This window comes from Hyperolius riggenbachi, chromosome 1, assembly GCF_040937935.1.
Source record: "Hyperolius riggenbachi isolate aHypRig1 chromosome 1, aHypRig1.pri, whole genome shotgun sequence".
Classification (NCBI taxonomy): domain Eukaryota; kingdom Metazoa; phylum Chordata; class Amphibia; order Anura; family Hyperoliidae; genus Hyperolius; species Hyperolius riggenbachi.
Genome location: NC_090646.1, coordinates 657,082,018 through 657,098,870, shown reverse-complemented (window position 1 = coordinate 657,098,870; position 16,853 = coordinate 657,082,018). Strand labels below are relative to the sequence as shown.

Here is a 16,853-nt window from a genome sequence, read left to right as displayed (position 1 = left end):
ATTGCAGGAGTCCGACAACCACAATCATGATTCATAAAGGCAAATGCATTGCAGGACTTGTAGTTCCTTAACAGCTGGAGAGCCAAGTTTGCAGATAACTGCCCTAGGGTCACTATTTTTGCTCCAGCTGCACTAAGTCAGACTGGATTATCTGCCCATTTGTTACAGGTGTGCGATTCAGACACTAATGCAGCCGGAAAGATCATGCGGGCTGCCAGGCAACTGGTATGGTTTAAAAAGAAAAAAAACAAAGCAGGCGCCATACACCTTCAGGTTCTTTTTAAAGCCCCAATGCCAACCAATTTCTTTTCCCCACCTTCATAGAGCCTGTGCCGACAGACATTGTTACTATTATTGATTTATAAAGCGCCAACATATTCCGTGGCTCTGTACAGAGTAAGGAACCACCAAGGGGCACATACAGCAAAGTCCCCATTATCCAGAACTCAGGCAACCGGACGTCTCAACTAACCGGCATGCCTGAGGGATAACAGGGACTTTGTTTTGGGGTTTCTTCTTGGAAGGTTTGCGGGCCATAAAAATACTCACTGAGCCTCCAGTGACCTCTAACCTTTCTGTAGCTCCTCGCGGCTTTCTGCCATCCTCTGTGTATGGCTCCCAGCATGTCCTGTGACCAGACACAGGTCAGGTGACGCACTGAAAGCCGTAAATGGAGGACACCCGAAAACCAATAGCATAGGAGCTACACAAAGGTTAGAGGTCGGCGCTGGAGGTGAGTATTTTATGCTGCACAAGGGGGCTTGGGGGTAGGTTTGTGCTTTTTCTGCCCGGTTGTTTAAGCAACCGGCAAGCAGGTGTATCCAGCATCGGGCGATTCCTCCCCTTTCTCCACCGGCGGCTTAACACACACCAACGTACCTCAAGACTGTCCGCTTCAGGCCCATCCTTGGCTTTGGCAGCAGCTGCTGGTGAGGAGGACGGCAGAGCGCTGGACAGGATTTGAGAACTGAAAAAGGAACAAAAAGGTTATCTACAAAGTCACTATGATCAGATTTGTGCCAATCACGCACTCCACACAACCAGTGTCACCACAGGGACAGAATGCCACACCTGACTAGCCCAAAGCATCACCCGCCATCCTCAAAATATATCCCAAATACAGTCCTGTGATCTGGACATCAAAGTAAGAAATAGGGATGCTCTTCGAGATGCTATAATTCTGTGCTGAGGGAAATCTTCTGCCAGCTTTATATAAATGTATGCTGCTTGCACATAGACCATTCAAAAGGCAACAGCCAAATTTGCTTGGTCCATTTGCAAACTGTATATAATTTGCATGGTGTTGCAACCTGATGAGATTGGCGCTGACAAACCTTCTGGTTGTTTTATATGGTTCCTACTTAAAGAGAGTCTGAAGCGAGAATAGATCTCGCTTCAGACCTCATATATAGCAGGGGCACTTGTGCCCCTGCTAAAACGCCGCCATCCCGCGGCTTAACGGGGGTCCCTGTCCCCCCAAATCCCCTCCGTAATGCAGGGGAGCGCTTCCGCATTGAGGCAGGGCTAGCCGCCTCAGCCCTGCCCCACGCGCGTCTGTCAGCCGCGCATCTCCGCCTCTCCCCCGCCCCTCTCAGTCTTCCTTCACTGAGAGGGGCGGGGGAGAGGCGGCGATGCGCGTCTGATAGACGCGACTGGAGGCAGGGCTGCAGCCGTTAGCCCTGCCTCCAGGAAGGGCTAATCTACGACCAACCTAGCGACCAACTTTTGCGGGGGGTGGGTTGGGGGTGAAGGGACCCCCGTTTAGCCGCGGGATAGTGGCGTTTTAGCAAGGGCACACGTGCCCCTGCTATATGTGAGAGCTGAAGATTTAGTCTCGCTTCAGTGTCTCTAACAGTAGTTTTTTTTTTTCCTGCAAATACACAGGATTTCTGTGAAAATCCCCAATTTATTCCATCTTCAACACAGATACAAAAACTGTGCAAGTGGCTGTTTTGAGAGTCTCGCTCGCTTCCTCAGAGGCCAAACACCATTTGGAGTTTGGTCCCTGAGGAAGCAAGTAAAAACCGCCGCTTACACTGTTTTTCAGTTTGTATTGCGGATGCCTGGGGTTTAACTACAAATCATCAACCCCCCCACCCATCCCCCCCCATGAAAGTCTGATACAGCCCACCAATGTTTACACCGTTTCCCCTGCATACCCTTCTGACCCTTATAGTGGGGGGGGGGGGGGGGTGCACATCTTGCAAGGGTCATAATGTATGGACATCATGATCTTCACACCCATAACAAGTGTAGCCACAAAAACACCTGATCTGAAGGATGGACCCCTATATCAGAGGGAGTAAAGTAGTAGTTAGGGTCCCCTAACAGCTCTGGACCCCTCTGCTACCGCAGGCGCTGCACCCCACTAGTTACACCCCTGGAGGATGGGATACATTTGTGATTTGCATTGTACCTCTCCTGTTGCCCAGACCCAGTTTTCTACACTGCTGGAATTACTGGTTTCTCTGGAGGCCCAGCGACTCACCGATACCCTCAGTGGTCGTCGAGTAATCATCTAGTGCAGACCCCCTACTCTTCTGCTCCTTTTATAACAGATTGTACCCACCTATCTACATCCGTGAGGTTTAATCCTGACGCCATCATAGTCTCCAGCATTGTGCCTTGGCTGTCCCTTTTGGTCGGCTCTAATCCACTCTTTATGTCCTCAAAGTTCTCATATTTCAGAGCTTGCACCAGCTGCAGCAAGTACATCAGCAAGTCCTGGGGGGGGGGGGAAAGAAGGAGGGGGAAAAAAAAAAAAAAAAAAAAAAAAAAAAAAAGTGTAATAAAACCAGGTGAAGGTTTTGTAGCTGCAGTTATCCTCCTCTACCTGCTGGTGTCATCATACTTGGCTGGTGACTGTCAACAACTCCAGTATTCCCCAGTGGGAGTCTCTGGCTGCAGTCACTATTCTCATTCTCCAGTAGGTGTGTCCAGCTGCACTTCTAATAACCTGCAGAAGGTGTCGCCCCTATGATCTGGAGTGGGTAAATTGCTCACACCCTGATTTTAAAGGGTTTTTTTTTGTCTTTTTTTTTTTTTTATTATTTTTAATCCTTTAGCAGCCAATTTATTTAAAGGCTTCCAAGTGCTCCAGGGCAATTTATTTTAGCACATTTTTTTCCTTATTGGTTACATTTCCTTTGTTTCTAATTAGTCTTGCTGTAATGTGCATTTATGGTCACTAGGGGGAAGTTTGAGAAAACAGATGACCTCTGCTTTCAGTTTCTATATTTTCTGCTAGCAGAGAGAGATCAAAGCATTCCAAGAATTTACAGCACAACAAGTTCTGCCGACTGATGTCAAAAGCATGGCACTTATCTCAAACAAGATGAGATAACTCAATTGAAGCTGCTAATGGATTAAATTTTATTTTTTAACAAACAAATCACAGGGAACAGATTTTCAATTACACTAGATACGCATCTTAAGCTTAAAGAGGAGCTGTTAGGTATAGGGTCTCAGAGACAAAAAACATATCAGTAGCTAAAGATTGGCTGTACTTACATTACATATGCATTTCACTGTCCACGTTTGGATTTCACAGAATTTTTCATATAGTATTTGCAGAGAATGATGCTCCTGACAGCTCATGGCAGGTTCCATGTTTGTCTGTCTTGTATGAAGCCAAATGTGTCATCATATCCGCCCTGCTGCTACTGTGCAGAGAATATTGATTAGCCATGTGGCTAGGAACAATAGCGGACTCATGCAGTGTACTCTGCCCGGAGATTTTTCAGTGCTACGCTGTTGTAACATGAGCCTGTACTTTCTCACTAGCAGCCGAGGGGAGGACCCAAGCAGCCCCAGAATGCTTTGCAGTATGGTATGCGGCCTTTCGTCCTTTTGAGAGCTTGGTTCTAACAGCCTTGCAGTTCAGCACACATCAAAAGAAAGATTTTTAACTTCAGTATTGCCTTTTTGGCTTCCTTCTAAACTGTTTAACACAGGAGAATAGGTATTAAGTTACTCTTTAAGAGTCCTCTTACAACTCCTCTAGCATACCGGCTAATAAAAAGACACAAGACAAGACAGAATATTTGTGCTTTTCTCCTGCTGCAGCCACTAGGACGCGCTCTATAGGCAGTAGCAATGTTAGGGAGTCTTGCCCAATGTCTCCTTACTGACCAGGAAACGCAGCGATTTGAATCCCTGGTCTCCTGTGTCAGAGGCCTTAACCGTTACACTTTCCAGCTACACACAACAGCTGGAATTACCTCTCAGCAATGCAGGGCCTGGAAAGAATATTGAAACTATTCTGTCTCTAACCTAAGGCCTTCCATGGCCATCTGTTCTCAGTATAACCAAAATCTCTAATAAGCTGGCAACAATCACCATCCACAAGCTTTTGGTTAAATCTCCGATGAGCATTCTGCAGAAATCTGACCGATTCCGAGTTGCAAGATGGTAAGTTTATCAATTAGTGGCCCAGTTTGACAACTAATCAATTACCGGTACTAGGTGCCAGGTAATTTGGGAGTGGGGTGAAACCTCTGACACGACACCAGGACCCTTCCCTTCTGCCGCTGGGCTTCGGGCTCAGTGCCTGCACCAGCTACCACCTCCGCTCGCACACCGTGTTGATGCCATGGATAGTGTTGTGCCGTTATCCAGCGCCTTCACACGGATTGTGGGTCTGCACACCTTTTGACTGGAGTTATTTGAAGAACAGCAGTGATATGACTGACGGACCAGTTAGGGAGATGCACTTGATTTCGGAAAAGAATGGTCAATCTGTTTTTAAACCCCGGAAAGGTCAGTAGTCTAACATGACATCTCGGCAGAGTATAATACTAACGGCCTCTGAATACAAGAGCAGGACAACGCGACTTCAGAGCTGCCACCAGCCACAGAGACATCCTTGGGATGCAGGAGAGGAAATTCTTACCCAGGTCAATGTATGCAGAGCAAATCCATAAAAAGTAGATGCTAATAGAGCAAGATCTATTCTTGAGAAAGCAAGGTATAAATCAATAGGAAAGCAGTCTTATTCTGCATACAGAGAGGCTGCGCAAGACGACCACAGACATACAGATTACATTTCAACCGCAATCCAGCGACATGACCACCACCAGGGAGGTTACAGTCACGCATGCCAGCTGATGACTTTGTAAGCAAAAGGCTTTCCTTTATGTTGAAATAATCATTCTGTAGCTTAATACATTTGCTTTCCGCTTTTGGTAGGGACTTAGAGATTTTAAAGTCTGTTGGCAGAATATCCATTGACCCAGACTTTGGGTCCATCCAACAGTTGCCATTAGTGTTAAAGGGAACCCTAACAGAGGGATAAGGATGTTTTCTTTTAATCAATACCAGTTGCTTGTCAGTCCTGCTGATCTCTTTGGCTGCAGCAGTGGTTGAATCACACACCTGAAACAAGCATGCAGCTAATCTAGTCTGAGCACCTCATCTGCATGCTTGTTGAGGGGCTGTGACTAAAAGTAATAGGAGAGTCAGGCAACTGGTATTTTAAAAAGAAAAATCCATATCCTCAGTTTAGGTTCCCTTTAAAATCATGGTCTGCGACCACTTCCTCTGGCCAATGACGGTGCCAGCAGCAATGACAGAAAAGTAATGAGCACCTTCTGGTTGGAACGGTATAGAGTGGCCTCACAATAGAGGTCATCATATTTTTCCTCAAGAGTGTGACTGCATCTAGTCCAGGCTGGACATGAGGCAGGTGGAGATGTATCACCCCACTCCACTCTAAAGTAGTCGGTTGCCCCTGTGTAACCCTTCATCTGTGATTAGTCACCTTTTTATGACCTATTATGCCATCTGGACTCCCATTGGCTCGGTTTTCTTTAAAAAAACAAAACAAAACAAAACCTGTAACTAAAAAAGTTCCCCTGGGGGGTACTCACCTCAGGTGGGGGAAGCCTCCGGATCCTATCAAGGCTTCCCCTGTCCTCCTGTGTCCCACAGTGGTCTCGCTGTGCCCCTCCGAACAGCAGGGATGCAAATATTTACCTTCCCGGCTCCAGTGCAGGCGCAGTATCGCCTCTCCGTTCGGAGATAGGCGAAAATAGCCAATCGCTGTTGGGCAGCTCTACTGTGCAGGGGCAAGTCTCCTGCACCTGCGTAGTAGGTCGGACCAGACAGAGATCGGCTATTTCCGCCTATCTCCGTGCTGAGAGCCACAACAACGCCACCTGCTGGAGCCAGGGAAGGTAAATATATCAAGCCTTGTCGGGCTTGTCGAGGGAGGATTGCCGGAGACTTCGGGGGAGCCAGCGCTGGCCTGCCTGCAGCTACAGGGGAGGGGGAAGCCTCATTGGGACCCTGAGGCTTCCCCCTCCTGAGGCGGGTAACCCCCGGGGGAACTTTTTTTTATTAGAGTCTCTTTAAAGGGAACCTAAACTGAAAGGGATATGGATGTTTCCTTTTAAACAATACCAGTTGCCTGGCAGTCCTGCTGCTGTAGTGGCTGAATGACACACCTGAAACAAGCATGCAGCTAATCCAGTCTGACTTCAGTCAGAGCACCTGATCTGCATGCTTGTTGAGGGGCTGTGGCTGATAGTATTAGAGACACAGGATCAGCAGGAGAGTCGGGCAACTGGTATTATTTTAAAAGGAAAAATCCACATCCTTTTCAGTTTAGGTTCCCTTTAAAGTGCCAAGTCACCCCATACATTTACGCTTCCCTTAGAATGGGAATGAATTACTCCGCTTACTACACAGAAGAATGAATTTCCTCTGTATCTACCATCAGATAAAACCGTTCCTCTATAGATTTCCCCATGCGCTGTATATGTAGCAGTTTGGTGGGATGTGCCCTATAACTTGCCCTCTCTCGGGGGTGCAGCTTGCATGACATAACCACCTCGGTTAATTTGCACGATACAGCTTAACAAAGACTCCAGGATCCCCTTCCTCGGAAAATTGAAACAGCGGCAGTGATAAGTCTCACACCTCGCGCCTCTCCCCCTTCTCTGCGCCGGTGACATCCGTGCTCCCTTCATCTCATTAAAATCTGCTTCATCACTTATTTTTTCCCTAAGTTTGACAAAAAGGACGACTTCTGCTCTGCGAGAGAAAAATCTATGTTTTCGCTCGGCGGTCTGCGGCTCAAAGGTTAAAGCGAACCTTGGAAATAAATTGAATCTCGCTGGCCGGTGGCGCGCGCTCAGAAATGAGAGGCCTGACCCGTTCGCAGAGAATCAATAGGATTCTTCAAACAAGTAATGGAATTTCTATCAGATTATAAGGAGGGGGTCAGTGTTTGACAAGTGCAGAGATGGACATCTTCCTGCTGCAACAACACCACTAATAGCTTCTGCCTTAACCCTTCAGCATTGCTCGCCGCAAGCCGACTCCTGCTGCTAAGACAATGCCGACATCTACAACATGTTTTTATATAAAAATCGATCCCGTGACTCTTCACCCTTCTAATTTGGGAGAGGAGTATTCCAACAGTGAACCCATAGCTGTTGCCATTATGTCAGCAACAAGTATTATCAGTCCCCTACAAGTACAGTAATTCCCTATCGCACCCCCCCTCCCCCTCACTCCACTCCAACAACCACCCCAATGCCTGGCCAGGACTCCCCTCACTAAGAACATTTCAGTGAATGTAAACCTTTCTGGTTTAACCACTTACTGACAAGCTGACGCATTAAAACATCCTATTAGAGCCTGTTAACCGCTCCAGGACGTTTTAATGCGTTGCTCGCTCCTGCCGCCGCTGCGTACCTGTGCGCGCCTCCCACTCCACCGTAAATAGTTTCATGAGGTTATGTTACTTTACTACATAGGGGCTTTTAATTATGGATCAGACAAAAAAAAAATACACCTACTGTACATTTCCCAATAATATATTGTTGCCATACATTGTCATAGGGACATAATTTAAATGGAATAATAACTGGGACAAATGGGCAAATACAATTTGTGGGTTTCATCCACAGGAGAATGTTTTATTTTAAAACTATAATGGCCAAAACCTGAGAAATTATGATTTTTTTTTTCCATCCCCCCCCATTAAAATGCATTTAGAATAAAGAAAAATTCTTAGCAAAATGTACTACCCACAGAAAGCCTAATTGGTGGCAAATCCAAAACAAGGTATAGAGCATTTTGTTACGATAAATAGTAATGAAGTTATTGGCGAATAAAAGGGCGGAGCACTGACAGGTGAAAATTGCTCCTGTCCTTTAGTGTAAAAAGCGCTACGGGGTGAAGTGGTTAAAAAAAAAAAAATCTTTACTACCCTTGCACTAAACTTAATCTTGTATGTTCCTGGAGTCAGGAATAAGTGCTGTATCATCGCACACCAGGAAGTAAGGAGGATGCACAGAGCTCTGGAATTTAGGCTGTGCGGGCAGCAAAGCATGGAGGCTTCGGAGTAGGAGAGGCGATTTTGACATGCAGCCTCTTATCTCTCCACAAGTCCTGCATCCCTTCTGCCTTTTCAGCGCCCAAGGCCATGGCCTTTGTGGCCTTTCCAAAACTCCGGCCCTGGTGAGCTGCACGCTGTACCAGCTAATGCACAAGTCAGGAGTTACCTCATCATCAGCCTGCTGTAGTCGGGCCACTGCGTATCGCCGCACAGTGGGGTTGGTGAAGTGGGAGGATAACAGCTCCAGAGAGTCCTCCACATCCATCGGCTTCCACTTCCCCAGCAGCTCCAGCGCCTGCTTGGCCTCTTGGGGGAGATCCCAGTTGACACATTTAAGAAACTTGGTCAAAGCCTAAGAGGAAAAATGTTCAGTCAGTCAATCTAGATGTGTTGTAGAGCGTACAAGTTGTCCACACTAACCATAGAGAGTTAAAGAGGCCCTGTAGTAAATCTTACAATGTAGAAACCTATTTAGGATACCCACTTTTACGTTAAAGTGGTTCAGAGATAAAAAGTTTTACTCATTGTATAATTGTGTTCCTTTCATATAGTTTATAGGGCATTCTTCAAGCCAAATACTTTTTTTTGGTTTGTTTTAATACTCTAATTCCATATAAAATAAACAAGCCTCGCCCACAGCTCCTCCAGTGCCTTGGCACTCTGAGAGCCATGTAGCAAGGGCTTATGGGAGCTCAGTCTGGGCAGGAGGAGGAGGTGTTACTAGCCAGAGATTTCAGAGGCAGAGGGGAGGGGGATGAGGAGAGGGGAGTGAAGTTTTCACATGGTTAGGGGTGGAGATGCACAGCAGTTTGCCTGTGTGTAATGTGACAGCCAGAACATGGCTGCCCTCATTGTATTACAGGAAGAAATAATCAAATACTGTTGAAGCAGTTTGCAGCTAGATTTGCTGTGTAAACCATCTAAACTTTAGATAACATATAAAGACAAGTTACTTGTTCTAGTTAGTTTTTCATCTCTGATCCACTTTAATATTCCTGGTTTCAGCATCAGACACACTTCCTATAGATCTGTATATCACTGTACATTGGTAAGTAGCCCCGCCCTCCCAGTGATGCTTAGCCTAGGTTGATTAGCTTTTTAGAATCCTCCCTCAGAGCATTCTGGGAAATCAGGTATTATTTTCACTGGGTGTGTAACTCAGACACATTTCTGCAAAGCAATTTTATTCAGTATGTTTTCACTACAATTCCTCTTTTAAGGCTTCCCCTTTAGGGTCACACTGTACACGTCCGTAGACAACCTGTTCACTTTTCTGCAGGGTGAGAAGTCAGAGCTTCCATCTAATCAAATGTATTTTTGTTAAACACAGGAGATTATTGCAAGACGATTGAGAAAATCTATAAGTAATCTAAATCTCCCCATCTGCTGCAGACAGTGCTCTGTGACCCTCTTGGGGCAATTTCCTTGGCAATTTAAATATGACCAATACTTTACTATGGACAAACTTGGTGCCAATTCTCACTTGAACCCTCTAGTGCCTAAATCCATCCCTCTCTGGCACTAGTTATTTGTAGCCGATCTACTGTACTACACAACTATATAGTATGCGATCGGCTGCTACACCTGCGGTCGGCGCCTAACTTCACCTGGGCGACAGATTACCAACACTCGGCATTGTAGTCAGACAGACGCCTACCGAGTAATGCCCGCACTTCTCCAGTAAAGAGCATGTAGCAAGGATGAAACAGAGGCGCCAATGACGAGATAAAACCGTGTAAAGGAGGAGGTAGTGTGGACTTACCTCCCCAGCAAGTAGACATAATTAGTCAACAATATATTTATTCACTGCACAAGGCAACGCGTTTTGCAGGATCAAACCAGCTTCATTAGCCAATAAGAAGTACTGGTCAGTGTAGCAGCCAAGTGCCACTGTTCTATCCTTGCTACATTCTTGAGTCCACCCTCGGTGGAGGGGTGTTACCCCTTGTCTCTTATCTACAGAGAGTGACTTCTTAACCTAAGTGCGATCAGATCCTAATGCTCTCCACCCGCCTATACAGTGGTCGTCTTTGAGGTAACCCATACTTGGGAGTATAACATCATATGTTTTTATCTTTGTCAACAACCTGGTTAAAATATAACTACATAATATTGGGCTCTTTGTGTCCCTTTAGGTTTTCTTCCAGTAAAGAACAGCCCAAAATTAGCTGTACTGTGGTACCTTCTCCTGGCTGGTCAGGTAGTATCTGAACTTCCACACCAGGTCCTGCTCCTCTGACGTCAGCTGCTTGGTGGGAGGATAACTGACTATTATCTGCAAAGAAAAATGGCAGAAATTAGGAGCCTGACAAATATCCAGAACAATGCAGCAAATGAAGTATCCATGGCTATCTACTCGGCTGCGTTTCCATGTAATATCCCATGCCATCATGTCAGCAGAATAGAGAATCTCAAAGGAATGTTTCACATCTTGCAGAATCCATGCCTTGGAGAAGAATGTCTGAGGGGGGAAAAAGGGAGGCCCTACTGAGTATTCGGATACGGTTCCTAACTAGGGATGACCTATGATGTATACAGCCTGTAAAAAGGCCACATAAACTTCCTACTGACTGATTAAGTCGATACCAAAAGGCATACAAATTTCATCAAATCTGCACGCGAGACTAAATGATTTGCGTCTCATTGGCCACCTGTAATTCTAATAAAGTGCCCAGTAAGAGGATTATTTTAGCTTTAACCACTTAAAGAGAATCTGTATTGTTAAAATCGCACAAAAGTAAACATACCAGTGCGTTAGGGGACATCTCCTATTACCCTCTGTCACAATTTCGCTGTTCCCCGCCGCATTAAAAGTGGTTAAAAACAGTTTTAAAAAGTTTGTTTATAAACAAACAAAATGGCCACCAAAACAGGAAGTAGGTTGATGTACAGTATGTCCACACATAGAAAATACATCCATAAACAAGCATTTGTGTGTTTCTTTCCCCCTGCAGCTATCTTCCACTGAAGTGTCAGGCTGTTTCTTCCTGCAGAGTGCAGACAGCTCTGCCTGTATGTAATTCCTCAGTATGTAAAAGCCCAGCCAGCTCAGAGGAGGATTTATCCAGCTTGTAAAAGATAAGAGAGAAGAGAGAAGCTGTCCTAATCTAAATAATACACAGGCAGTGTGCATAGAGGGGCCTGGAAGGGGGAGTTCATAGCAGAACCACAACACTGAAGAACTTGGCAGCCTTCCAGACACAGGCTGACAAGTCTGACAAGAGAGAGATAAGTTGATTTATTACAGAGATGGTGATAGTAGAACGTGCTGCAGTAAGCCAGAACACATTAGAATAGCTTTTGGAACTTGTAGGATGATAAAAAACAGGATGCAATTTTTGTTACGGAGTCTCTTTAAGGCTGTCGTTTTCACTTTATGCATCCGAGCAATGTTCAACTCCCATTCATTAGCCTATAACTTTATCACTACTTATCACAATGAACTGATCTATAGCTTGTTTTTTCCGCCACCAATTAGGCTTTCTTTGGGGGGTGCATTTTGCTAAGAGCTACCTTACTGTCAGTGCCGTAACAATAGACCCAGCAAGGGATGCCTCTGCAGGAGGGCCCAGAAGCCACAGGGGGCCCGTGGTGGGAAAAGTTTGAGAGACTGACAGCTAAGGGCATGGAGAGAAAAAACGTATTCTGCTCTCGCACCATTGTTATATTGACTGCATGTGTCCACCACACAGATAAGGAATCATACACACTTTGGAATTTGTACACTGTCCCTGCTCCCTAGGGTTCGTAAAAAATAGTCTGTCTCTCACTGCAGCTAAGTTCTGATTGCTCCATGTACTTACAAAGGAGTCCGAGTGAAAAAAAAAAAAAAAAAAGTTGTAGACTGTCCCTTTTCAGCAATCACTCCAAAGAGATTCCTAGATTCTTATCACACAGGGGCTAATGACTTTACGGTGTCGGATTACTTTTACAACACAGTGGAGTGAGTAAGATTGATGTCTGACTGTCACTGCCTCATTGAGAGCTTGTTGTCTCACATGGAGTTCAAGATCCTGTAATAGTATCAATCAGTGACATTCTGAATGTTTTGCCAAAGTTACATTGATACTAGATCTTATTTTCAGCAGGTCATGGTTGTTCCGCCATATAGCATGTGCTCTCATGTAGTAAAATACAGCTGTGTGTGTATGTACTGGGAGCAGAGCTGCAACGAGGGACTTGTTGGCTGCAAGGGGCTGGAGGAAGCCCTGGGTAAGTAGATCTGGGGGTAGCATAGATTGCCTGACGTTTCCTTTAAGTCTAAGTGTTTTTATCTGCATGGGGAAAACACATTGGTCCTCAGTTTTCCTGTGCAGAAAGAGGGGGTGGGGGCAAAGTTTCACAGGGGGACCCGGTGATGTCTAGTTACGCCCCTGCTTACTGTAAATGCATTTTAACAGTGAGAATAAGAAAAAAACTGAAAAAAATTCATTATTTCTCAGTTTTCGGCCATTATAGTTGTAAAATACTACATGCCTCCATAATTAAAACCCACGTATTGTATTTGCCCATTTGTCCCGGTTATTTCACGGTTTAAAATTACCGTATTTTTCGGAATATAAGACACACTTTCTCCCCCAAAAATAGGAAGAAAAAGTGCCTGCGTCTTATATTCCAAAGGCAGGGAATCCCCGACTTCAGAACCGCCCGCCGATGCCAACCGCCAATCCGCCGCATTGTCGGGGACTCCCTGCCTTGTCCCCCTGTGTGGTCTGCCGGGTCCGCTCCCCCGGTAACAACTGCAGAGCAACTCACCTTTCTATGGATTCCAGCGCTGTGTGGTCCTCTGCCTCCAGCATGTCAGCTACACCTGTAAATGAAAAGTTAGCGCAGAGACGCTCACCTACACGGCGGCAGCCGCGGCGGTGGCAGCACGATCCGCAGACATCTCGTCCCGGGAGGCTTCCCCTAGAGACGGCTCCTGTAAATGACTCAATGAGTCATTCCCCATGACTCAATGAGTCATTAGTAGGAGCCGTCAGTAGGGGAAGTCTCCCGGGACGAGATGTCTGCAGATCGTGCTGCCACCGTCGCGGCTGCCGCCGAGTAGGTGAGCAGACATCTCGGCCTCCCGGGACCGAGATGTCTGCAGATCCTGCCGCCGCTGAGTAGGTGAGTGTCTCTGCGCTAACTTTTCATTTACAGGTGTAGCTGACATGCTGGAGGCGGAGGACCACACAGCAGACTACACAGCGCTGGAATCCATAGAAAGGTGAGTTGCTCTGCAGTTATTGTTACCGGGGGAGAGCGTCGATATGGGGGGGTGGAACAGAGGACAGGATGGGGACTGGGGGGGCACACGGACATGCACAGGAGGGGGCACACACAGGAGGATAGGAGGGGGACACAGGGACTGGAAGACCACACAGGGGGGGGTGAAGGGGACACAGGGACTGGAGGACCACACAAGGGGGGGTGAAGGGGACACAGGGACTGGAGGACCACACAAGGGGGGGTGAAGGGGACACAGAAACACACAAGGGGGGCAGGAGGGGACACAAGGGGCCTGGAGGACCACAGAGGGGGGCTGGAAGAGACACACAGGACATGAGGGGACACATGGGGCAAGAGGATCACACAAGGTGGCAGGAAGGGATGCCACACACAGGGGAACAGAAAGGGACACAGTGGACACAAGAGGACAATGGGGAGAACATGTACTGTACAATACGCTCCTGGAATATGGACGCACCAGGTTTAGTATATACTGTATACATTTTTTTCCCAGATTTTTGCCCTCTAAGCCTAGGTGTGTCTTATATTCCAGAGCGTCTTATATTCCGAAAAATACGGTATGTCCCTGTCAATGTATGGCAACAATATTTTATTTGGAAATAAGAGCATTTTTTTCCGTTTTGCATCCATCACTATTTACAAGCTTAAAAAAAAAATTCATCTTTACATAGATATTTAAAAAGTTTAGACCCTTAGGTAAATATTTACTGTATATATTCGCGTATAAGCCTAATTTTTCAGCACAAAAAAATGTGATGAAAAGTTACTCCCTCGGCTTATATGCGAGTCAGTTGAGCAGAATGGATGGTGGAGCAGGTTTTGTTACTGGCAAAGGAGCGTAAGGATGCACTAGTAATTCTGCTCTTGCCAGCTGGCTCCTTGCTCTGCCCGTGACCCCCATCTCCTGCAAAATGGCATGCAGAGTGCACTGCTCAAGACTACCTGTGTCCCCTGGCTTGTTGAGCAGAGTGTGCAAGCAAAGTGTCAGTGGTGCAATGATCAGGGATTTTTCCTGTGTGGCATATCTATGACCCTATCTAGTGGCATCTTGAGACACAACTATCATCCTTGTGGCACATTTGGCTAAGGGGAGGGGTGCTGACTTGTACTGGATGCACATCTGGCTATTGTAGAGTAGGCTATACTGGGGAGGAGCTTATACGCGAGTCAATCACTTTTTCCTGGTTCCTGAGGGACAAGTAGTTAGCTCGGCTTATACGCGGGTCAGCTTATATGCGAGTATATACGATATGTTTTTTATTGTAATTTTTTTTTTTTTTTTTTTTTTTTTTTTTTTTTTTTTTTATTAAACATTTTATGTGGGTATTTTGGGTGGGTGGGATGTAAATCGTGTTTGATTTGGGGAAATATATGTGTATTTTAATTTTTTTTTACTTTTAGATGTAGTTTTACCTTTTGGCAACAAGATGGCAACCTTGAGTTTGTTTACATGACGTCACTCTAAGCGTACAATGTACGCTTAGAGGGACATAGGAGTCAGAAAAAGTGAAGCTTCCGAGAGAAGCTGTCGCTTTTTCTGCAGGGGGGGGGGGGGGGGGGGGGGGGGGGGGGGAGAGAGGAATCTGTGGTCGGGCACTATGGCCCAATTCATTGATTCCTGGGCTAACGAATCCGCTGCCGGGAGCGCCAGCGCGATCGGCCACGGGAGCGCGCATGTCCTCCTTGACGTACGTATACGTCGAGGACTAAGTGGTTAAAACATACCCGAACCTACATCAATAGGGGATAGCCCCTGGATTGCTCGAGTTTTCCATGCCTCTCCTGTGCTGCACTCCTTGTCATTTTTTAACATGAATGTTGAAATTGCATGTGGCGCCACTCCCCTCTGTGTACAAGCATGCCCACGCTGCTCAGTCGCACAGTCCGTATAGCAGCACGGAGCTGCTCATGCACAGTTTTCTTCATGCAGGAGCAGCTCTGCGCTACTGCACACAGTGCGCAGACATGGACTCGCCAGTGTAGTGCGACCATGCTTGTACAGAGAGGGCAGCATGGACGCAAAGATGAAGAGGTCACGACAGATACCAGAGGTTTCGTGTAAGCTTCTGGAGAACCTAGAAGCTTTCCCCTACTGAAGCCAAGTATGTCATTTGTTTATTTTTTTTACAGCGGTATTGTCATCATAAAAATCAAATTTCAACAGCAACTGGTCTGAGTGTATTAAGTGGTAAAGATGCTAATCTTGCATTCAAAACTTGCAAAAAACTTTTTCTGCTGTTACGGTTTGTAGTTATCACATACTTTAGTAGCACTGGCCCTAGTGCCAAACAGTGCCAAAGAGTTGAATGCTGGGGGTTCTTTTTATCTATAATATATTCCTCCTCTTCCATTTATTTCCCTGCATAGCTTTCTTATCTGAAACAGCTCTGTTCACTTGTGTTTACAAGCAAGGCTGAGGTGACTCAGCGATTGGAGGATAAGACAGAGCAGTTCCTAGTATTCACCTCAGGAGTGTCTGGAGACTCTGGGAGGAGGGCAGCTAATGTATACACAATGAGCAAGAGAAGGGAGGGTGGAAAACAAGAGTCAGGGAGGATATGATGTCAGCATTAGCTTTGCAAGATGGAAACTGCCTAGAATAGGATTTTCTGCTTTTCCTTTATACAATTCACAGGAATCATTACATAGATAGCACAATACATCTGTTATGCATGTAGAAGTAGTATTTATCTATTTATATATCTGTTTTTTATTTCTAGGTTAGCATGGGTGTCGCTTGTTCTTTAAAGATACAGGTGTACTTTCAGTCAACATTTGCGAGGGCTGTAGTATGAGCACTTCAGCAGTAAGAGCCATTTCCACAGGCAGCTGAACTGTGCGCTCAGTGAGCAGTTACCAGGCAGCAGCAAACAGTTGAGAGTTCGACAGACTTTTCCCCACCTATCAACTGCTTGTGGAAAAGGGTCCTAAGGATGGTCGGTGAAATGTGATGCAAGTGATTAACCACTTGAGGACCGTGGGCTTTACCCCCCTTAAGGACCGGCCACTTTTTTTCCCATTCAGACCACTGCAGCTTTCACGGTTTATTGCTCGCTCATACAACCTACCACCTAAATGAATGTTGGCTCCTTTTCTTGTCACTAATAAAGCTTTCTTTTAGTGCTATTTGATTGCTCCTGCGATTTTTACTTATTATATCAAAAAAGACATGAATTTTGGCAAAAAAATGATTTTTTTAACTTTCTGTGCTGACATTTTTCAAATAAAGTAAAATTTCTGTATACATGCAGCGTGAAAAATGTGGACAAACATG

At 45.9% G+C, this 16,853-nt stretch overlaps 1 protein-coding gene across 3 annotated transcripts in view; it reads right to left on the bottom strand.

Annotated features, from left to right (window-relative positions):
- The window catches only part of PIK3C3 (phosphatidylinositol 3-kinase catalytic subunit type 3), a 206,968-nt gene that overhangs the window by 130,969 nt on the left and 59,146 nt on the right, over positions 1 to 16,853 (bottom strand). For all 3 annotated transcript variants that reach the window (XM_068252072.1, XM_068252086.1, XM_068252078.1), the window contains 4 exons: positions 10,527 to 10,619; positions 8,511 to 8,696; positions 2,570 to 2,724; positions 880 to 967 (listed from right to left, as the gene is read on the bottom strand). In XM_068252072.1, the coding sequence (XP_068108173.1) occupies positions 880 to 967; positions 2,570 to 2,724; positions 8,511 to 8,696; positions 10,527 to 10,619 (522 nt within the window). The remainder of the gene's footprint in view (positions 1 to 879; positions 968 to 2,569; positions 2,725 to 8,510; positions 8,697 to 10,526; positions 10,620 to 16,853) is intronic.